The sequence below is a fragment of the Thalassophryne amazonica genome, chromosome 3, assembly GCF_902500255.1.
Source record: "Thalassophryne amazonica chromosome 3, fThaAma1.1, whole genome shotgun sequence".
NCBI classification, from domain to species: Eukaryota; Metazoa; Chordata; class Actinopteri; order Batrachoidiformes; family Batrachoididae; genus Thalassophryne; species Thalassophryne amazonica.
The window spans coordinates 60,287,795-60,311,990 of record NC_047105.1 but is presented as its reverse complement, the minus strand read 5'-3'; the positions used below and the strand labels follow the sequence as shown (position 1 = coordinate 60,311,990).

Below are 24,196 nucleotides of genomic sequence, written 5' to 3'. Positions count from 1 at the left end.
TTTTTAATATAAATGAGATTTCAGAGGGTTTACTATCTCTGCTGCTGTGTCTGGGGGAAAAAACTTGATTAAACAGCGTTAAATAAACTCCTAACAGAATATCCACAAACTGTAACACAGACCATACTTATTAATGAAATATTTACACTTTAAAAAGTTTTGAGCTGATTTTCTTACGTCATAAAGGAGAGTCTGTCCCTGGCCTGTCGTGTCTCTAAATGATCCTCTGGGGTTAATTTGTCAGGCCGAATTCTTCTGCTCCATCAGAATAAACTTTTCTCACCGTGGGGCTCTATATCTAACAAAAAAACATCATTTAAAAATGTTTTTACCGCCGAGGATCTTTTTAAAAAAAAAAAAACAGAAGCATTTCTATCAAAAGATTACTTAATTCACTTGCCGTGAAAGACTTTCGCACTCTGAAGAAAAAGAAAACTTCATTCCGAGAGAATGAACGTCTGCTCCGGTCAGCGGCTGGAATGAAGGAAAAACACTGCAGCAGGAGGCGGGACAGAAAACTGGACCAGCCTCCAAAACAAGCTCATTACCCACAGGTATCAGGTTTTATGGTGGACCCAAAAAACACACGTAATCATCGATCAGGGGATTTAACCTGACACCTCGGACCCAGGGACACAGCAGGACCTCATAAAATATTGCTTCAAACGGGATCTGTGACGCTGGTCCGGTTTGTCAAAAGAGGTGCGACCTTTTGCGCTAAACACCCCAAATACACACACACAGGCACACACTTTTAAGAGCAAATATCCCCAGACCCGCGCGTGTAGTGGTCCCATACTATGAACAAAAGTGGATGGATAGCAAAGTCATGACGGATAATACAGAAATAGTGAACCTTTTAATAGTTGCACTAAAAGAATAAAACGCTACTCACAGGAGAATTAGTTTTCCCAGCTTCAGCCTGTCTTATTCCAGACATGTCAGAAACCACATGAACAAAACATCTACATATCTTTAACACCAAAGAGATTTAAATATATCCGTACATACATATGTACATACTCATATTTTTTCCCATTTCTATTCCCATGTTTCCTTTTTGTGAATATTTACAAATAAAATAAAGGTCACTGCGTGTATTAAATATATATCAGCGCCACCGGGGCGTCGTACCAAGATGTGCTGTCTTTATACACCGAAAATACTATCGCAAACCATGATCTGGTTTCTGATTTTGTGAAAAGATATCGTAATTGCCTTAAGAAAAGGGGTAATACCTCCTGTATCCAGCTACAAGGACCTTCGCACACTTTTAAATGCTGTGACAGCTTGTGTTAACCTTTGATCCTAATTTTTTTTTAATGTTTTTTCACGTGAAAATGTAACCCCTGTCTTGGGACAACCTCCCGATCATACCTTTTAAAGTTTTATCGCGTTTGCACGCTTTAAAACATTGTTATTAAGTACAGAAAGAAGTGTTAATCTTTGATCCTAAATTTTTTTAATGTTTTTTTTCACCTGAAAATGGGTTGGATGTGTGAGAGCGGCCTTCCGATCATACCTTTAAAGTTTTACCGCGTTTGGATAATTTAAAACGTCGTTATTAAGCGCAGAAAGAAGCGTTGACCTTTGACCTTGAATTTTTTATGCGCGTTTTTTTGTGAAAAAATGCTTCTGGTGTGTTGAGAACGCTCTCCCGATCATACCTTTAAAGTTTTACCGCGTTTGGACGTGTTTAAAAATTGTCACGGCTCGTGTTAATCTTTGATCCTAAAATTTTTTAATGTTTTTTTTGCCTGAAAACGGACCGGATGTGTTGAGAGCGGCCTCCCGATCATACCTTTAAAGTTTTATCGCGTATGCACGCGTTTAAATATTGTCCCTCACATAAAACATGTTCAAGCTAAAATATCTAAAAATATTTCTAGTACCCTCAACAAAGCAAAAATATTTATTGAATTACAAAGCTCTACATATTTTATATCATTCACTTGTTTCGCCATATCTGAATTACTGCGTGGACGTTTGAGGCAACATTTACAAATCCTCACTTCGACCATTACCTTTATGATACCTTGTCAGTATTCATGACAGCCAATTAAGCAGTGTCTTTACTATAACCTTGATTAGCAATTTTAATGCGTATTCTTTATTCTATACAACATATAGCCTATTGAAATGATGTAAACTAAGGTGCAGCAATACAAATTCTATGGAAAAGAAGAGACTTACATGATTAATTATAACATTTATTAAAATAAGGGCTTACTTTCATCAATCAGCAACTCCGTCACTACATAAACGGAAAGTTCACCCCTTAAAAGTCAAAATTTAAACACTGCTGACAAGACGAGCGGGAGTACAGCGTTCTTAGTCACCTATATGAAATTCCACTCAAGATCCATCAGGTTCTTGAGCAGTGTGGCTATTGATGAGATGGCTATTGGCGCATTCCAAACATATGGACATACAGGATTGTTGATAAACAATCACTAGTAATTTGGACAGGATCTTCAGCATCTTCTTTGTCTTTTAGCCGTTCCCATTAGGGGTTGCCACAGCAGATCAATCGTTTCCTTCTCACCCTGTCCTCTGTCACACCAACCACCCGCATGTCCTCCCTCAGCACATCCATGAACCTCCTCTCTGCCCTCCCTCGTTTCCTCCTGCCTGGTGGCTCCATCCTCAGCATCCTTCTCCCTATGGGTCCCTCCTCTGCACGTCCAAACCATCACAATCTCGCCTCTCTGACTCTGTCTCCAAACCGTCCCACCTGAGCCGTCCCTCTGATATGTTCATTCCTAATCTTGTCACTCCAAAAGAGGGTTGTTGTTTATAGAAGAAGTGAACCTTCTATCGTTAATTTCATTTCAATTTATGTCATTACAGCACCACGAGAGAGTTGACCATACAATTTAATGTCAAATGACTGCTGTGAATAGGTCAATTGGAGAAGAAGAGGCTTACTTTTGAAGGAATTCAAGTGTGCTGGCAGCCTCCTCTTGGTACTGTAGTACACTGAAATTACAGCGTCACAGTTACACGCTCTGTCCCATCTGAAATATGAAATTGGAGTTATTTCAGAAAGCATCTTGAAAATATCTCTAATCGGGTTAACATTCATGCTTTGCTGGGATGACTATAACTTCGGCTCATCTGATGCGAATGCGCGAATTCACCAAATACCAAGCAGTGTTATTAGATCATGGGCAGGGTGAGGGTCTTCTCGATGTCAGCCTATGGAAGATGACTATAGGGTACAGAAAATATATACATGTTGTGAGAATATTATTCAATGCAATAAAAATTTAAGAAAGAAGAGGAACAAACTTACGTCTGCAAGAAGGACAAGCCCATCCGTGGGCTCTCTGAAATAGACCATCAGCAGCCGGACCACATGGAGTGTCACCTTAGCATCCTGCAAGAACCATCTGAACATCTTTGTCAGCAGTTTTGCTCGAAAGTATTCCACAATAGCTCTTCATATTCTTCCACGGTGAGTTCCAGGAGACGCAGCGCATGAAGGTTTGTGAGAAGCTCAAAACGAGAATAGGTGCCCCTCTTTTGGCTGAATTTTGACTTTTAAGGGGTGAACTTTCCGTTTATGTAGTGACGGAGTTGCTGATTGATGAAAGTAAGCCCTTATTTTAATAAATGTTATAATTAATCATGTAAGTCTCTTCTTTTCCATAGAATTTGTATTGCTGCACCTTAGTTTACATCATTTCAATAGGCTATATGTTGTATAGAATAAAGAATACGCATTAAAATTGCTAATCAAGGTTATAGTAAAGACACTGCTTAATTGGCTGTCATGAATACTGACAAGGTATCATAAAGGTAATGGTCGAAGTGAGGATTTGTAAATGTTGCCTCAAACGTCCACGCAGTAATTCAGATATGGCGAAACAAGTGAATGATATAAAATATGTAGAGCTTTGTAATTCAATAAATATTTTTGCTTTGTTGAGGGTACTAGAAATATTTTTAGATATTTTAGCTTGAACATGTTTTATGTGAGGGACAATATTTAAACGTGTGCATACGCGATAAAACTTTAAAGGTATGATCGGGAGGCCGCTCTCAACACATCCGGTCCGTTTTCAGGCAAAAAAAAATTAAAAAATTTTAGGATCAAAGATTAACACGAGCCGTGACAATTTTTAAACACGTCCAAACGCGGTAAAACTTTAAAGGTATGATCGGGAGAGCGTTCTCAACACACCAGAAGCATTTTTTCACAAAAAACGCGCATAAAAAATTCAAGGTCAAAGGTCAACGCTTCTTTCTGCGCTTAATAACGACGTTTTAAATTATCCAAACGCGGTAAAACTTTAAAGGTATGATCGGAAGGCCGCTCTCACACATCCAACCCATTTTCAGGTGAAAAAAAACATTAAAAAAATTTAGGATCAAAGATTAACACTTCTTTCTGTACTTAATAACAATGTTTTAAAGCGTGCAAACGCGATAAAACTTTAAAAGGTATGATCGGGAGGTTGTCCCAAGACAGGGGTTACATTTTCACGTGAAAAAACATTAAAAAAAAATTAGGATCAAAGGTTAACACAAGCTGTCACAGCATTTAAAAGTGTGCGAAGGTCCTTGTAGCTGGATACAGGAGGTATTACCCCTTTTCTTAAGGCAATTACGATATCTTTTCACAAAATCAGAAACCAGATCATGGTTTGCGATAGTATTTTCGGTGTATAAAGACAGCACATCTTGGTACGACGCCCCGGTGGCGCTGATATATATTTAATACACGCAGTGACCTTTATTTTATTTGTAAATATTCACAAAAAGGAAACATGGGAATAGAAATGGGAAAAAATATGAGTATGTACATATGTATGTACGGATATATTTAAATCTCTTTGGTGTTAAAGATATGTAGATGTTTTGTTCATGTGGTTTCTGACATGTCTGGAATAAGACAGGCTGAAGCTGGGAAAACTAATTCTCCTGTGAGTAGCGTTTTATTCTTTTAGTGCAACTATTAAAAGGTTCACTATTTCTGTATTATCCGTCATGACTTTGCTATCCATCCACTTTTGTTCATAGTATGGGACCACTACACGCGCGGGTCTGGGGATATTTGCTCTTAAAAGTGTGTGCCTGTGTGTGTGTATTTGGGGTGTTTAGCGCAAAAGGTCGCACCTCTTTTGACAAACCGGACCAGCGTCACAGATCCCGTTTGAAGCAATATTTTTATGAGGTCCTGCTGTGTCCCTGGGTCCGAGGTGTCAGGTTAAATCCCCTGATCGATGATTACGTGTGTTTTTTGGGTCCACCATAAAACCTGATACCTGTGGGTAATGAGCTTGTTTTGGAGGCTGGTCCAGTTTTCTGTCCCGCCTCCTGCTGCAGTGTTTTTCCTTCATTCCAGCCGCTGACCGGAGCAGACGTTCATTCTCTCGGAATGAAGTTTTCTTTTTCTTCAGAGTGCGAAAGTCTTTCACGGCAAGTGAATTAAGTAATCTTTTGATAGAAATGCTTCTGTTTTTTTTTTTTTTAAAAAGATCCTCGGCGGTAAAAACATTTTTAAATGATGTTTTTTTGTTAGATATAGAGCCCCACGGTGAGAAAAGTTTATTCTGATGGAGCAGAAGAATTCGGCCTGACAAATTAACCCCAGAGGATCATTTAGAGACACGACAGGCCAGGGACAGACTCTCCTTTATGACGTAAGAAAATCAGCTCAAAACTTTTTAAAGTGTAAATATTTCATTAATAAGTATGGTCTGTGTTACAGTTTGTGGATATTCTGTTAGGAGTTTATTTAACGCTGTTTAATCAAGTTTTTTCCCCCAGACACAGCAGCAGAGATAGTAAACCCTCTGAAATCTCATTTATATTAAAAATACAGGTTAATAACGCGGAGCTGGTGTGTTCTAACCGACGGAGGTCTGTCGAACCGTCAACAGGGCGCCGCGGGGACGGACTCGTGTTACACGGTAAGAAGAAAAAAATCACATCATGACGTTTTTTTTTTAAAGTGTAGGCTAAATATTTAATAAGTCGCATCTTTTCTTTCAGTTTGTGGCGAGACGTGACCGTCGCTCCTGCAAGATGCCCGGAGGTTCGAGGATATTTTGGACTGATATTAATGAATGTTTTTGACAGAGAATAATTGCGATGCATAAAAAGTTTATTCTGGTTTAACGAGAAGAAGAAGACAAATGAAGCCCAGAGGGTTATTAGACGACACGGGGAGCCGGAGAGAGAGAGAGTCGCCTTCATGAGGTAAGAAAAAAAGAAAAACAATGATTTAGTAATATGACTAAAGTTTTTAAAGGTCCATAAAGTAAGAAAAAAAAAACATAATGTCAGACGTTTCCCCACTCAGCCAAAAATTTATGCAAACAGCCAGCATCAGCTCGAAAAGTAGAAGTTTTTGTGGAGCTTTTCACAACCAAATAAGCGTTTAAAGCGTAAAACCCTCCGCCAGTTAGATTTCTCAATAAATGACCACCGACTGTTTCTATCACAGATACGGCGTGTGAATTGTAAAAATTACAGCTTCTGTGTGTTTTCAGTGGAACTTCTGCAAAACAACCGCATTTAAATCTTTATCCACGTTAAAAGGACATGAGATTTATAATTATACGCTCTGAACAAATGCACAGATTCTACATGACACACTTTCCTCTTGTCACACTGACAGCAGTGTGTCGGCTCACAGGCTGTTAATGTTTTTGACAGAATTGGTCGGAAATGTGCAACTTTCAAGTGCCTGGTGCAGCTTTTTACAAATCATAAAACAGCGGAGTAACAACAGCGAGTTTTAACATTAGAACTCTTACCCTCCTGATGTTGGTCAACTCGTGTATTTCAGATTCATTTTAATAAATGTTCACCTTTCTGTAGCAGTTGTTAGCTAAACTAGTTTGTTCATTATTACAAGCGGTTTTTAAAAACACGTTGTACAATTTTTTACTGCGGATTATTCGCTGTTTAGGGTATTTCTACATGCCATACACTGTAAAAAATAATAAGATGACTTTACTAAAATGAAAATAATCAAAAAATGCAAACTTGCTGCCTTACAAAGTAATTTATGTTGTCTTGAAGCAGATTTGATTACCTTAATTATTGCGAGTGTGCAGTACTCAAATACACTTAAAATCTAGATTACAGTAACTTGTTTATTTTGCTGTACTGAAAAAAATAAATTACAGTAATGTATTTACTGTGAGCATCCAGCAAGTGACGGCTTAATTCTCAAAATAGTTTTGTTCATTCATCATATTCAGGTCAACTTAATTTTCTTGAAGCTACAGCTTGAAAACTGAGTCTGGTTAACTTAATTCGTTTGTATGTTAGCATGCATTTACAGTGTACAGAGAGAGTGCGGCTCAAACCAAAGTCAAATTCCATGTATTCTGTGGATACTTGGCCATTAAAAGCTGTTCTGATTCAGATTCTGATAAACCAAAAAATGCTGATGAACCCTGTTTTATTTGAAACTTCAAAGTTGTTGCTTCAGTTCTCCGTCATTCAGTTATCTGTGATTTTCAGGGAACACTTGACATAAAATGCTGACGGCTGATTTTCATATTAAAACAATACATGTCTCCCTTTTGGAAAGTCTCCCAAGAAATCTGATCAGAGAATCTTGATGTCTTCAGGGTGTATTAAAAACTAACCAGGAGAAAGCTGCTTTCAAGAACAGTTTCAGTTATTTTTTGACCCACTTCAGATGTTTCTTGGTCAGAATGAGGTGGTAAAGCAGGAACTTGCAGCGATACAAGTGAGCAAAGAAAATGTTTAGATTTAGGACTTAACATCCAAGCTGCTGGCATGTGAACGTTACCGTGAAGTGTTGAGATAAGGATTTGATGTTTGAATCCCAAAATGTGTAAAATATAATAAGTTGACTTTACAAAAAAAAATATGCGAACTTGTTGCCTTAAAAAAGTGGCTTTGAGCAGACTTGAGTTTATTATACGCAGCTGGAGACACAATAATCATCTATCAGCTAATTTACAGCGACAGCCTGATGGTTACCCTTTAATAAACATGGACGTATGCTTTTTTCTTCATGTAAGTGGACCAAATTTGTGTTTAATAACCATGAAAATATGCTTTTTTCTTCAGGTAACTGGAACAAGTACTTTTTTCTTAATGTTTTCCTTCACGTATGTTGTGTTTAATAAACATGAACGTATACTTTTTTTCTTCATGTAAGTGGACCAAATACTTTTTTCTTAATGTTTTCCTTCACGTATGCTGTGTTTAATAAACATGAACAATTGCTTTTTTCTCTGTGTGTGACTTTAATGAATGTAATAAAGCACATATTCTAAACCTTATACAGCCTGTGTTCTTTCCTATAATATTGTTGAAAAGGGTAAATTGTTTTTCAAACGAGGTTTTTTGTGAAAAACACTTACTGGTACCTTTTGCTCTAAAAATACCATCTGGCCTGACACCCAGCCACCCTGCCGGGAGTGACGGAGAAGAAACTTTGTTTTTTTCCGCCTTCATCACCTCTGGGCGGCATCTCCGATCAGCGGGTGTCCCGCGCACCATGATGATCGGGTAATATCTTAAAAGAAACACCATTTGGCGTGAGTGATAAGGAGCATTGTTTATTGAAACATCCTTTGGCGTGAGTGATAAGGAGTATTGTTTATTGTTCTTCGGGTTCATCACCTCGGGGCAGCATCTCCGCTCAGCGGGTGTCCCGCCACACACACACACACGCACACACACACGCACACACACACGCACGCACACACACAGACACAGCGTCTGCAACAGGTTTTACAGCCGTGGGGTCATGTTTCCGCGAGCGGCTCTATGCGTGGGTATTTGACCGTCTTGCTGCAAAGACTTACAACCGAGAGACGGCTATTTGTACCCCTTCTTTAATTTACGAATTAAAAAACAGAAAAGGAAACGTAATAATTTAAGAATTAAAGATATTAAAGGGGCATTAAATAATAGACACTGATTTATGTTTAATTATTTCAGAATTAGTTAATTCTTTAATACATTAAAAAGATCTAGGTATTTTTAATCATTCTTTAATTCATGAAATAAAATGACATTAAAATATTAGACCCTGGGTGGGAGGGGAGGTATGGCTTGGAGGCGGTGCTTGGCCGGGGTTAGGGGAGGAGCTTGGGGTGGGGCTAGGGGAGGAGCCAGGGGCGGAACTAGGGGAGGAGCCGGGGGCGGGGCTTAGGGGCGGGACATACTGACGTCATCGACTCTGATTGGATGTGATGTCATAAGGGGCGGGGGCTCGGAGGCGGGACTAGGGGCGGGGTTTAGGGGCGGGGCATAATGACGTCATCGATTATGATTGGCTGTGACGTCATAAGGGGCGGGGCTTGGAGGCGGGACTAGGGGAGGGGCTTAGGGGCGGGACATAGTGACGTCATCAATTCTGATTGGCTATGACGTCATAGAGGGGGCGGGGCTTAGTGACGTAGTCGATTTTGATTGGCAGCTGTCACTTTTTTGACGAAAGGTGGGTCAGTTTTCTCTCTGACCTAGTCAGCAGGAAAAGATAATTCAAGCTTCTCAAGATGCTCAGTTGCCCACCCAGACACCTCAAGATAACACCCTTCCATTAGGACAAGAAAGGCACAGTACAGAACAATGGTTAAAGATCAGAACCCTTTGCATCAAGAGTGTAATCGAACAGAATTGAGTGCTTGCTGCCACAGTCTTTGGCATCTTATTGTCCCTGTTGCTCACATTTGCCTTTAGCACTTCTAAAGACGATGTCTGCATACACAATGAATGGAAAAGTCTTTCATCTAGCATGTTTTCAGGGCAAAAACCAACGTTTGCCAAATGCTAATCAGAGAGTTGTTGGTTGCTGATGCTGCAGCCTTAGTAGCTCATTTTGACAAAACCGTCTAGGGACTCATAACCAGATTTGCACGCGAGTTTGTTTAAACCACCAGCCTGAAAACCATGCCAGGATGTCAGTAATGCTCCTAGCATTACCATTGAGGCACCACCCTTGAAGTTGTTGAACAGTTCACCTACTATATGGGCTCCACTGTTACAAGTAACCTTAACCTAGTTACACACTTGAACATGTGGTTGGTGAAAGCAACAACAACGATGGCGTGCCTATCCCAGAAGGGCTGGAATAATTGCATGCTGACTATAAACATCAAGCTCAAGGTACATCAGGTTGATGTGCTGAGGACATGTCTATATGGCTGTGAATCATCTTAACACCTTCCACATGTGTTGCCTTAGAAGAATCCTGGGGATCTCATGGAAGGGTTGAGTGTCAAACAATGTCCTCTCCTGAACACACACCCCCGTATACGAGGTCTATTAGAAAAGTATCCGACCTTATTATTTTTTTCAAAAACCATATGGATTTGAATCACGTGTGATTACATCAGACATGCTTGAACCCTCGTGGGCATGCGAGAGTTTTTTCACGCCTGTCGGTTACGTCATTCGCCTGTGGGCAGTCTTTGAGTGAGGAGTGGCCCACCCTCTCATCGATTTTTTCATTGTTTAGGAATGGCTCAGAGACTGCTACTTTGTTTGATCAAATTTTTTTCAAAAACTGCAAGGCACAACTGAGTGGACACCATTTGATAAATTCAGCTGGTTTTCGGTAAAAATTTTAACGGCTGATGAGATATTTTGGTGTGTAAGTGTCGCTTTAAGGACGGCCCACGGCGCCTGACGGCGATCTGCGCTCCGAGGCGGCGTCGTCTTGCTGTTTCAAGCTGAAAACTTCCACATTTCAGGCTCTGTTCACCCAGGTCGTCGTCAGAGAACAGAGAAGTTTCAGAAGAGGTCGGCATGAGGAGTTTATGCGGACATTCCACTGTTAAAGGAGATTTTGTAATGAAAGAACGTGTGGGCAGATTTGCATGTCGGGCCGGACCCGACCGTGGGGGGTCGCGACAGGAAAAACACCTCCATTGGAAACCTTAACGGACAAGTTGGAACATGCCCAGCTGTTAAACAATTTCTCAGATACTCACTTGTTGAAAGCCATCAAAAGCCGCCTGAATTTTACAAATGGTTTTCAACACGGAGGTGTTTTTCCTGTCGCGGCGGATTTGCGTTATCGTCACAGAACCGACTCGGCGAATTTGCCCGCACGTTCTTTCATTACAAAATCTCCTTTAACAGTGGAATGTCCGCATAAACTCCTCATGCCAACTTCTTCTGAAACTTCTCTGTTCTCTGACGACGTCCTGGGTGAACAGAGCCTGCAATTAGGACGTTTTCAGCTCGAAACAGCCAGACGGACGCCACCTCCGACCGCGCTGCGCCAATCCGCTTTGTGAGCTGTCCTTAAAGCGAAAGAAACTCCACAACCTCTCATCAGCCGTTAAACTTTTCACCGAAAACCAGCAGAGTTTCTCGAATAGTGTCCACTCCGATATCCTTCACAGGTCCTGAAAAAATTTTGATAAAGCAACGCGCGCCGTCTCCAGCAGGGTCTCAGACAAAGGATTTCAGCCGAGAGGGCTGGACCAGTGCTCACTCAAAGCCTGCCCACAGGCGGATGACGTCACCGACACGCGTGAAAAAACTCACGCATGCGAACGAGGGTTCAAGCATGTCTGGTGTAATCACACGTGATTCAAATCCATATAGTTTTTTTTTTTAGAAAACTGCCAGTTTTCTAATAGACCTCGTATTTGCACTCCTGACACATGTCTTGGCATGAGGACAATGGTAGGATCATTAAAGAGTTTTGTATTGTGAGCTGGCCACTGGCAGACCAGTCCTCCTTTACAAGGATGTCTGCAAACATGATACGAAGATCTGCACTATTGAACCAGGTATATGGGAAGAAAGAGCAGCCGACCACAGCAGGTAGAAGCAAACCACCAAGACCAGCATTAAAAACACTGTAGCAATGAGATATGTTCAGTGGGAGGACTCAAGATCCACCAAGTAATTCTCTCAATGATGAAGACCTCAGTGGGTGGAGAAAGTCAAGGCCACACCCACATTTCACCTGGCTGTGCCAGATATGGGTGGTTGCCATCCAGGAGCCAAGGCAGTTCCATCCCTTACCAAAAAGTAGTATATGCAAGTATGTTTCAAGTATACTTCTAGTTTACTTTTTATATACTTATAAGTACTATTTTTTGGTAAGGGATGTTGTGATGCATAACACTTGACCCCGACCTTCCAGTAAAACCACCCAGGAGATCTGAGTGTTTTCTTCAAAAATTTGACAAATCATTGAGTAAAGGCTTTTAAAACAGTGATGACAAATAAATTATTCTCAAATTTGAATATTTTTCCTTTCCAAGAGGACAACTTTCCTTATTTACACATTAGCAAAATGAACAAAGATACATAAAAAACTATTTAGTAGAGCAAAGGTAATTCAAACAGGCATAGAACTAAATCCTGATATATATTTGTATTTTAATAAGAGGAAACCATTAAAACTCACCATATATCCATCCGATTGCTACCGACTGACACACCGACAGAAGAAGAAGATTATTACCGCTACACACGTAGTGGTCAAAAAGTTGAAGAAAATACAGCCCCCCCTGTAGGAAGACAGACTAGTGACTATTACTGGACAAGCAATACAAATACACAGTTACAAAAATAGCTTTATCATTCTTCAGAAAAAAAATCCTTTGTTTTCTATTTGATTTTTTTAAGCCAGAGGACATTTACAAATCATTATTTAAATGTTATTCTCATTATTATAGCACCATTATAAGAATTCTATTCATCCCTTTTCATCAGTGTAGTTTTAAATTTAAATATTCCAGTACAAAACTGTATAATAAGAACATATTTGTAAATGTTAAAAATATTTTATCTCACCTCTGTAACAAGCAGGAGTCCTAATAAGAAGCAAACAGAGCAGAGACAAAGCAGCAACAACTCTCTGCGATAACCTCTTCGAAAAGCAGCGGGGAACATGTCTGTTACGGATGTCATCAAACACTCCAAACTGACAAACTGCCAGGGACAAAAAACACACAGGACACATCACTAACAGCAGTTATTGATAACCATTATCGGTGAATGATTACCGCTTCATACAACTGCATCTTAAACAGTTAGAATATCGTGAAACGGGGTTATGAGGTATGGAGAGAAAAACTCCCTCGGTCAATGTGACTACTTTTAAATGTTTTTATGATGGCATTTTAGAAACTGCACCTGTATCTGATGCTCACTGAATATTTTGTTTTATTTATTTGTGTGTGTGTGTGTATTTATTTAATTTGTATATTTGTTGTGCATGAAAGTTATGTATCTTTGTAACCGTGTTGTGCTGCCTTCTTGGCCAGATCACACTTGGAAAAGAGGTTTTTAATCACATTGAGGCTTTTAACTACAGCGTATTTAAATAAAGGGGGAGAGAGAGAGAGTCAGGATTCAGAGCCAGGTATTTAACAAAATAGAACCCAAATGCGAGCCAGCCAAAACACAGGAGGTGAGTTCAGAAAGTTGCCAAGTTTTAATACACAGTCAGTGAGCCAAACATACAGAAATAGGAGTAGGTAAGGCTTCAACGAAAATAGGTCTACATCCAAAAAGGGTGCGACAAAAGGGTACTGACAAAAGGAAAACACCAGAGTGCAGCAGATAACAAACTTCCATAAGCAAAAGTGACTGGGACATAATTAAACAGAACACAAGGGTGCAGCAGAGAACAGACTTCCATGTGAAGAGAAATACAACACTTGATCCCCAAGTCATAACCTGAACACATCAGAGAAAGGAACTGCAAAAATCAAATAAAACCTGAAGGACTGTTCACACAGAAATAAAACAAATAAATATAATTTAACAGACTTAAAAAGGGAACAGACCTGAACAAACACCAAAAAATAACCCATCACAGATGGCTGCATGAAAATTCAGTAAGGTATATCTTATATATGACAGAGAGAGAGTTCTTTTTTGTCAGGTATTTTGGCTATTTCTTCCTCTTGACAATACCCCATAGAGAATCTATGGGGCCAGTCAAGTACAGTAATATCACAGTCAGCTAGCCAGTTACTAGCAGTTTTGTCACTGTTGACAGGTGCCACATCCAGCTGGAAAAGGAAATCAGCATCTCCATAAAGCTTGTCACCGGAGCATCAAGTGCTCTAAAATGCCCTGGTAGAACACTATGTTGACTTTGGACTTGATAAAACACAGTGGATGCTTCTGTGCTTCTTCACTCTCAGACTCAGACAACTTTATTGTTCCCTAAAAGGGCAATTAATTTCACACCAAATTACCTCATACAAATGCACAGCAATTAATCCACAATTATTACTAGTTGAACGTAATAATGGCCCACATCAGAATTAAAACAACCGCGCATATACATTTGATTGTTTATGTACGCTAAACTTTGAAACAGTCCGTCATCCGAATTGAGGAAATGTGAGTGTGGGGGGGCCGCAGCAACATGTGGTTGCGTAGCCAGCTTGGAGGAAATGGGGAGCTGCCACAGCTAAAGCTGCGTTGTGCCTCAGAGGGGGAAGGGAGTGGCGTGCGTGGGAGATGGGATGGGGTGGGGGATGGGGACAGGAACACAAAGGAGGGGAAGGGGGTGGGAGCATGCGTATCAGTCTCTGTCCGTGTGTGCTGGAGTTGCAAAAGATAAGAAGTCAGCCGAATGGTTCACCAAGGCCGCAGAAATTCCTCTGGAGGAAAACAATGGGGCGCTTTGACCTTTAGAGGCTGATAAACCTGCCATGTTTATGGTTGAGCAGTGAAAACACATTTGCAGCTCTCATGAACAACCAAATCCAATTTCTGAGTAGTCCCTGGTCTCAGACATCTTCCTTTGCAAGGCGTGCATTTGCTCCAAGATGTTATCCAACTTACGTCTGAGTTCAAGAGTTAACGCAGTCTCAGAATGTATCGCCTTGCCCAACTCATTAATCCTGACGGACAGGTGAGGGGTCGTGGCTCTGGTGGCAGCTGTCTTGCCAATTCTCCGGTAGGTCAGGGCAGCACATATTTTTCCTTTCCTTTATATAGTGCCAAATCACAACAGAGTTGCCTCAAGGTACTTCACACAGGTAAGGTCTAACCTTACCAACCCCCAGAGCAACAGTGGTAAGGAAAAACTCCCTCTGAGGAAGAAACCTCAAGCAGACCAGACTCAAAGGGGTGACCCTCTGCTTGGGCCATGCTACAAACATAAATTACAGAAACAATTCACAGAACAATTCATGTACGTATATACAAGAATTGCTGTTGGTGCACAGGACAGGAGGGTCGCCAACACAAATACAACTCCCATCTCTGGATGGAGCTGCACCTTAAACAGAGAAAAAACAGAATCAGGCATCAGAAAGACAAAAAATACTGTATAATTTGCCAGCATTAATCAACAAGAAAAACAGAAGAAATACTAAGGTGATCGCCGGCCGCTAGCCCTAAGCTTCACTAAAAGACCCAGAATTTAGGTAAAGTTGAGGCTGCGGCCCGCTCCAATTACTAATAAGATGAATTAAAAGAGTAAAAAGCATAAAACAAAACTGTACCAGTATGCTAGCCATATGACAGGGAAAAGAAGTGCGTCTTAAGTCTGGACTTGAAAGTCTCCACAGAATCTGATTGTTTTATTGACGCAGGAAGAGCATTCCACAGAAGAGGGGCATGATAAGCGAAAGCTCATACACCAATAAGTACCAGCCCTTCTACAATAAAACCAAATATAAATAAATATTTGACGTCCTCCACAGAGAGTGGCACCAAGCATGTGACACGCCATTTCTCCCAGGCATTGAGAACATAGCCCGCAGGGTAGCCATCTGGGCATGCAGGGCCCCCCAGCCCTGATTTCCTTGTTGAAAAAAATGGTGTCAATAGCGTTCAGAGACCAGTTGATCAATTACATGGTTAATCCAGTATAGTTTGAAGAAGTGGTGGGCACAGCTAACTGAAAAGTTAGCTTTGATAGCCACTAATCCACTAACTGAAAAGTTAACTCTTATAATGCTAAACCGCAAAAAAGTTACCACTAACTTTTAGTATTGACTCAGTCACGGCCATATTGGATTACACTGTCAGCTACTGATAAGCCAGTTTTTAGTTTAAGCACCGCAGGGGCTGCTGGGTAAATTCAAAGGTCAAGTCACATAACACGTGTTTGTGATCCCAGGGTCACAAACACAAAGCGAATGCATGAAAAATAAATAAATATAAAATAAAACCCCAAACACGGTCATCATCTTTATCAAAAGCAGCAAACTGCAGTATTAGAAGTCACAGTTTCTCTCTATATTATATATTTATAAACCAGTAATGGAGCTACGCCTCACACGTATTACGTTCACAAACACAAAACAAATGCATGAAAAATAAATAAATAAAAAGAAAATCCTAACATTGTCATTGTCTTTATAAAAATGAACTGTTGTGAACTGTTATGAACTGTTACAGTAACAACTCACCCATGTTGTGTTTGTAAACATGACACAAAACGAACGCACGAAAAATAAATACATAAAAAATAAAAGCAGTAAATCGCAGTTTTAATAATCACAGTTTATCTGTACATTATATTTATAAACATTAACGGAACTACTCTGACCACTCGCTTATTAGGTTTAAAATTACGCTGCCGCGTTTAGTGGAGCAACAACCTTACCTATCATTGCGGCGACGAATTAAACCTTCAACTTTGACTGAACTCGAAGCGAGACTACCTGAAATCCTAACTTCAGGCTTGATGAAATTTCAGTCGGTAGACTGTCTTGCGGATAGCCTGAATTTAGCGCTAAAACCACACCTGATAAGACTGCGCCTCCTCTATTAAAGCCACGCTTTCCCAAAGCACAGACACCTTGGTTCAACAGTTATTTGCGTGACCTTAGGCAGAAGGCTAGAGGGCTGGAATGGAAATGGCGTAGTTCCAAACTAGAGGTGTTTCACCTTGCGTGGCGTGAAGCTATTTTAGATTATAAGCATGCTTTATTGGCTACGAAGCAGGCGTATTATTCTGAATTGATCAACAAAAACAAGCATAACTCAAAGTTCTTGTTTGATACGATGGCATTTCTTATTCATGGACAGCCACCTGTTGGGCGTTCTCCTTTTTCAGCACAGGACTTTCTGGACTATTTTGAAAAGAAAATAGAAGATATTAGGTTGAGCACATCTCAGCATACTTTGGTCCAGTCATTGTATTCAGCTACTGAGCAGGGGACTACCACTGAGGTGCTACCTAGATTCATGGAATTTAACAGTATCTCACAAGGTGTGCTGACGAAACTCGTGATGTCTACGAGAAGCACAACTTGCTTATTTGATCCTATGCCAACAAAATTGTTTAAGGATCTCTGGCCCATTCTTGGGCCGACTGTGCTGGAAATTGTTAACCTTTCTTTAAACTCTGGATCTGTTCCAAATTGTTTTAAATCTGCCGTGGTTAAACCACTACTCAAGAAATCTAATCTTGATCCTGGTGTATTGAAAAATTATAGGTCGATATCAAATCTATCATTCTGCTCTAAAAATCTGGAAAAGGTGGTTTCACGGCAGCTTGTGGACTATCTTACTGAGAATGACCTTTTTAAGCCACTGCAGTCTGCTTTTAGAAGACATCACTCTACAGAAACAGCACTTATTAAAGTAGTTAATGATCTTCTGTGAGCAATGGACTCGGATACTACTACAGCATTGGTGTTGTTGGATCTCAGTGCTGCGTTTGACACAGTTGATCATCATATTCTACTTGATAGACTAGAAAACTGTTTCGGGATTACTGGAACTGCTCTTGCGTGGCTGACGTCTTATCTGTCTGGCCGTTCCCACTGTGTTTTGTGCAATGACACTACCTCTGACTTTAAGGGCATGAAGTTCGGGGTTCCGCAGGGATCCGTTCTGGGTCCCCTGCTTTTTCCCTGTATATGGCACCCCTTGGGAACATTTTGCGGCGTTTCGGGGTTGCTCTTCATTGTTATGCTGATGATACTCAGTTGTATATGCCGATAGCTGCTGGAAATCCCGTCCACATAAAATCTTTACAGGACTGTCTCGCAGCAGTGAGAAGTTGGATGTCTAGCAACTTTCTACTTTTGAACTCTGATAAGACTGAAATGATGGTTCTTGGTCCAGCAAGACATCGGCATCAATTTGATCAGCTGGCGCTTAGCCTAGGTTCATGTGTTATACATCATACTGACAAAGTGAGGAACCTTGGGGTAATTTTTGATCCTACGTTGTCCTTTGACCTCCACATTAGGGAAATTATGAGGACTGCTTTCTTTCATCTGAGAAATATAGCGAAGATTCGCCCCATCCTGTCTATGGCTGATGCTGAGACTCTGATTCATGCGTTTATCTCTTCTAGATTGGATTATTGTAATGCTTTATTTTCTGGCCTGCCGCAGTCTAGCATTCGAGGACTTCAGTTGGTACAGAATGCTGCTGCCAGACTTTTGACACAATGTAGAAGGTTTGACCACATTACTCCCATTCTGGCATCCCTTCATTGGCTACCGGTTTCTGCCAGATCGGATTTTAAAGTTTTATTGTTGGTTTATAAAATTGTTCATGGACTGGCACCTTCCTACCTGGCGGACTTGGTTAAGCCCTACGTACCTGCGAGGCCCTTGCGTTCGCAGGGCACAGGGCTTCTGTGTGTTCCGAGGATGAACAAAAAGTCTGTGGGGTATAGACCCTTCTCCTACCGTGGTCCGGCTCTTTGGAACGATCTACCTGCTGTTATTCGGCAGTCTGACACGGTGGAGATTTTTAAATCAAGACTGAAGACCCACTTTTTTAGACTGTCTTATCATTAATTTTTTAATCTGTTTGTGTTTGCTTTGTAATTTCTTTTTATTCTACTGTGTTTTATCTTTTTACTGTGCTTTTCTTGCTTTTAATTTTGATTTTAGATTAATTTGTGTTGTTGTGAATTATGTGAAGCGCCTTGGGGCAACTTTGTTGTGAGTTGGCGCTATATAAATTAATAAATTGAAATTGAACTAACGACTCACTCATATTGTGTTCAAACACAACATCAGTTCCCGTTCATACACAGGAAATAACATGTATGATTTTAGGGTTTATGAACGTTTTGACCATTAAACTTTACTCAGTTTATGAACAACAACAACAAAAATTAGGGGACTGAAAGTTAGTGGAACTAAATTTATCAGAAGCTAATTGGTCTGATGATGGTTTTCAAAGTTAGCTGAAAAGCTAACAAAAGCTAAAAGCTAGCAAAAAATTAGCTGTGCTAATTAGCGGTTAGCAAATTAGCAGAACTGTGCCTATCACTGCCCATCGCTCCATAACATTCAGTCACAGATAGTTGGAACTATACATTTTTGGAATCTCTGTGATCAGATAAATAATGTGATATAATTGGAGTATCTTTTAATTTTAACCCCTGTGTAATTCTTCAATTGACCCCTACTTGGCTGCCCAATTGAAAATTCAAGTGGCCAATTGTTTTTTCATGTCTAAGGAGTATGTGTGCCAATTTTGGTGCTTGTTTCCAGAAATTAATGATTGCTACAGTTAACTGTTCCACTAATGGAGAGAACATGCAAACTCCACACAGACAGGAATATATATTTTCACTTTCTGACATATCTCACGACAAATATTGAACTTTTTCATGATATGCAGATTTTTTTTGAGATGCACTTTAATCACTTTAATCTTACCTGTGTATCTGCACCCAACAAGATGACCATAATGAAGAAGCACACAGCCCATAACTGAGGAAAAGGCATCATAGCAACTGCTCGTGGATAAGCAATGAATGCCAAGCCGGGTCCTGTGTTTAAATATAAACACAGTCATTAAAGAATGTAATAAAATCACCGGCGTTTATTTATTTGTCTGTCTGTCAATTTCAATTTATTTTCATTTATATAGTGCCAAATCACAACAGAGTTGCCTCAAGGTGCATCACACAAGTAAGGTCTAACCTTACTAACACCCAGAACAACAGTGGTAAGGAAAAAACTCCCTCTGAGGAAGAAACCTCAAGCAGACCAGACTCAAAGGGTGACCCTCTGCTTGGGCCATGCTACAGACATAAATTACAGAACAATTCACAAAACGAATATACAGGAAATGCTGTTGGTGCACAGGACAGGAGGATCTCCAGTACAAATACAACTTCCATCTTTGGATGAAGCTGCACCTTAAACAGAGAGGAAAAACAGAATCAGGCATCAGAAAGACAAGAAATACAGTATAATTTGCCAGCATTAATCAACAAGACAAACAGAAAACAGAATACTAAGGTGATCGCCGGCCACTAGCCCTAAGCATCACTAAAAGACCCAGAATTTAGGTAAAGTTGAGGCCGCGGCACGCTCTGTTTACTAATAAAATGAATTAAAAGAGTAAAAAGCGTAAAACAAAACTATACCAGCATGCTAGCCATATGAAAGGGAAAATAAATGCGTCTTAAGTCTGGACTTGAAAGTCTCCACAGAATCTGACTGTTTTATTGATGCAAGGAGATCATTCCACAGAACAGGGGCACGATAAGAGAAAGCGCTATGACCCGCAGATTTCTTATTCACCCTAGGGACACAAAGTATTCCTGCATCCTGAGAATGCAAAGCCCGGGCCGGTACGTAAGGTTTAATTAGGTCAGCTAAGTAGGGAGGTGCCAGTCTGTGAACAATTTTATAGACTCGTAGCAGAACCTTAAAATCTGATCTCACTGGGACAGGAAGCCAGTGAAGGGATGCCAAAATGGGTGTAATGTGGTCGAACCTTCTGCTTCGTGTCAAACGTCTGAGTGTAATGTGGTTGAACTTTCTGCTTCGTGTCAAAAGTCTGACTGCACCATTTTGAACCAATTGGAGAGTCCTAATGCTAGACTGCGGTAAACCAGAAAGTAGAACATTGCAGTAGTCCAATCTGGAAGAGATAAATGCATGGATCAGGGTCTCAGCATCAGCCATAGACAGGATGGGATGAATCTTTGCTACATTTTGCAGGTGGAAGAAAGTAGTCCTCATAATATTTCTAATGTGGAGGTCAAAGGACAATGTAGGATCAAAAATTACCCCAGGGTTTGTCACTTTGTCAGTGTGATGTATGACACACGAGCCTAGGCTGAGCGTTAACTGGTCAAATTGATGCCAATGATCATTTCAGTCTTATCAGAGTTTGAAAGTAGGAAGTTTCTAGACATCCAACTTCTCACTGATGCAAGGCAATCTTCTAAGAATTTTATGTGAACGAGATTACCAGCAGTTATCAGCATGTATAACTGAATATCATCAGCATAGCAGTGAAAGGTAATCTCAAAACACCGCAATATGTGCCCAAGGGGTGTTATATAAAGGGAGAAATGCAGGGGGCCTAAGACGGACCCCTGTGGAACCCAAATTTCATGTCTGTAAGGTTAGAGGTAGTGTTACTGTACAAAACACAGTGAGAACGACTGGTTAAGTATGACGTCAGCCATGCAAGGGCACTCCCAGTAATCCTAATGTAGCGGGATGAAAGTCCCGGGTCCCAATTGAAAAGACGTTCCCGCTAGCGTGGCTAACGGGGAGTTCCCCTTTGGCTGACCTAAGGTCCTGCTGCTTCACTAAAATGATTTTCGAGCCTATCAAGTAGAATATGATGATCCACGGTATCAAATGCAGCACTGAGATCTAACAGCACCAGAACTGAATACACTGTAAGCAGATAATTCACCACTGTAGTGAGAGCTGTCTCTGTGGAATGATATTTTCTAAAAGCAGACTGCAATGGCTCAAAGAGATTATTCTCAGTAAAATAGTCCACGAGGTGGTGTGACACCACTTTTTTCAGAATTTTTAGAGCAAAATGATAGATTTGATATCGGCCGATAGTTTTTCAATACACTAGGGTCAAGATTAGGTTTCTTAAGTAATGGTTTAATCACTGCAGATATGAAACATTTAGGAACAGATCCAGAAGTTAAAGAAAGATTAATAACTTCTAGCACAGTCGGCCCAAGAGTGGGCCACAGGTCCTGAAACAGTTTTGTTGGTATAGGATCAAATAGACAGGTTGTGCTTTTTGTTGACGTTATACGTTTCGTCAGCATGCCTCGTGAGATACTATCAAAATCTGTAAATCTAGGTAATTCCTCAGTAATGGCGCCCACCTCAATAGCAGGGTGTAGTGGCTGGGTTAAGGCATGCTGGGATATGTTTAACCTAATGTCTTCTATTTTCTTCTCAAAGTAAGCCAGGAAATCTTGTGCTGTAAAAGGAGAGCGAACTACAGGTGGTTGTCCATGAATAAGTGTTGCCACTGTGTCGAACAAGAACTTTGAGTTATGCTTGTTTTTGCTGATCAAATCAGAGTAGTAGGTCCGCTTTGTAGCCAGTAATGCATGCTTATAGTCTAAGATAGCATCATGCCACACAAGGTAAAATATTTCTAATTTTGAACTACACCATTTCTGTTCTGGACCTCTTGCCTTATGCTTGAGGTCACGCAAGTAATCATTGAACCAAGGGGTGATTTGGGGGAGCGTGGTTTGAGCGTGGTTGTCCATGAATAAGTGTTGCCACCGTGTCGAACAAGAACTTTGAGTTATGCTTGTTTTTGTTGATCAAATCAGAGTAGTAGGTCCGCTTTGTAGCCAGTAATGCATGCTTATAGTCTAAGATAGCATCATGCCACGCAAGGTAGTATATTTCTAATTTTGAACTACGCCATTTCTGTTCTAGACCTCTTGCCTTATGCTTGAGGTCACGCAAGTAATCATTGAACCAAGGGGTGATTTGGGGGAGCGTGGTTTTAACACAGGTGGCACAATCATGTCGATTGTAGTTTTGAGCACTGAGTTTAAACTATCCACAAGTCTTTCTACTGATTGGGCATTTGCCAAATGTGAAGCTAAGACATCAGGCAGTCTAGCTTCGAGTTCAGTCTTAGCTGAGGAGTTGATGCATCGCTGTACTGATATAACCAGCTCCCAATTCAGATCAGGGAGACAGACACCCTCTCTACTTTTAAGATTAGGCTTAAAAGTTTCCTTTTTGCTAAAGCTTATAGTTAGGGCTGGATCAGGTGACCCTGAACCATCCCTTAGTTATGCTGCTATAGACGTAGACTGCTGGGGGGGTTCCCATGATGCACTGTTTCTTTCTCTTTTTGCTCTGTATGCACCACTCTGCATTTAATCATTAGTGATTGATCTCTGCTCCCCTCCACAGCATGTTTTTTTCTTGGTTCTCTCCCTCAGCCCCAACCAGTCCCAGCAGAAGACTGCCCCTCCCTGAGCCTGGTTCTGCTGGAGGTTTCTTCCTGTTAAAAGGGAGTTTTTCCTTCCCACTGTAGCCAAGTGCTTGCTCACAGGGGGTCGTTTTGACTGTTGGGGTTTTACATAATTATTGTATGGCCTTGCCTTACAATATAAAGCGCCTTGGGGCAACTGTTTGTTGTGATTTGGCGCTATATAAAAAAATTGATTGATTGATTGATTGATTGATATATAAGGTTGTTGTTCCACTAAACACGGCAGTGCAACTGTAAACTTAATAAGTGAGTGATCAGAGACCACTGATGTAAGAGGTATGATGTCAACATTGTGACAGCAATACCATGTGCGAGAACCAGATCCAGGGTATTTCCACTAATGTGTGTCGAGTCCCGAATGCATTGTTGAAATCCTAATGCATCCGCAATTTCCATAAATGATTTGTAGAGCGGATCAGAAGGCTTATTTATATGAACGTTAAAGTCACCAATGATCAGAATATTATCTGCACTAGTTAACAAGTTAGAGATGAATGCACAAAATTCATCTAAGAATTCAGAATACTGGCCAGGAGGCCTATATACAGTGACAAAGTAATAAGGCTGATTTTTTTTTTCTTCTGACCATGGCAATGCGTAATATCCTGAGCAGAGCGGAGAATCAGATGCTCAAATGAGTTATAGTTGTGACCCCCAACAGCTAATAAGCTAAACCTAGATTTATAAATAAGAGCAGTGGTGGGCACAGATAACCAAAAAATTAACTTTGGTAACAGATAATCAGATAACTGAAAAGTTATCTTTGATAAAGATAAATGCATAAACCACCCAAAAATGTATCAGAAGTTACAGATAACCGATAAATTCCAGTATTGTCTCTGGTACATTTGCAACTACTAACAAGCTGAATTTGAGTTTTAACACCACGATCGCTTTTGGAAGCATCAAAAGCAACAGCAGACCCAAACAATGAGCCCACACTTCTGTGTTTGAACATCCTGCTCCCTGCTGGAAGCTCTTGTTTACTACACAGCTTGCAGCACAAACACAAGCTGACAGCAACCACAAAGCCAGCTCT

General features: G+C 40.6%; 1 protein-coding gene across 2 annotated transcripts in view; it reads right to left on the bottom strand.

Moving 5' to 3' along the window:
* The window catches only part of slc6a11a (solute carrier family 6 member 11a), a 147,785-nt gene that overhangs the window by 12,685 nt on the left and 110,904 nt on the right, over positions 1 to 24,196 (bottom strand). For both annotated transcript variants that reach the window (XM_034166446.1, XM_034166445.1), the window contains exons 9-11: positions 19,575 to 19,687; positions 12,763 to 12,900; positions 12,374 to 12,476 (exon numbers count right to left, since the gene is read on the bottom strand). In XM_034166446.1, coding sequence (XP_034022337.1) covers positions 12,374 to 12,476; positions 12,763 to 12,900; positions 19,575 to 19,687 — 354 coding nt within the window. The remainder of the gene's footprint in view (positions 1 to 12,373; positions 12,477 to 12,762; positions 12,901 to 19,574; positions 19,688 to 24,196) is intronic.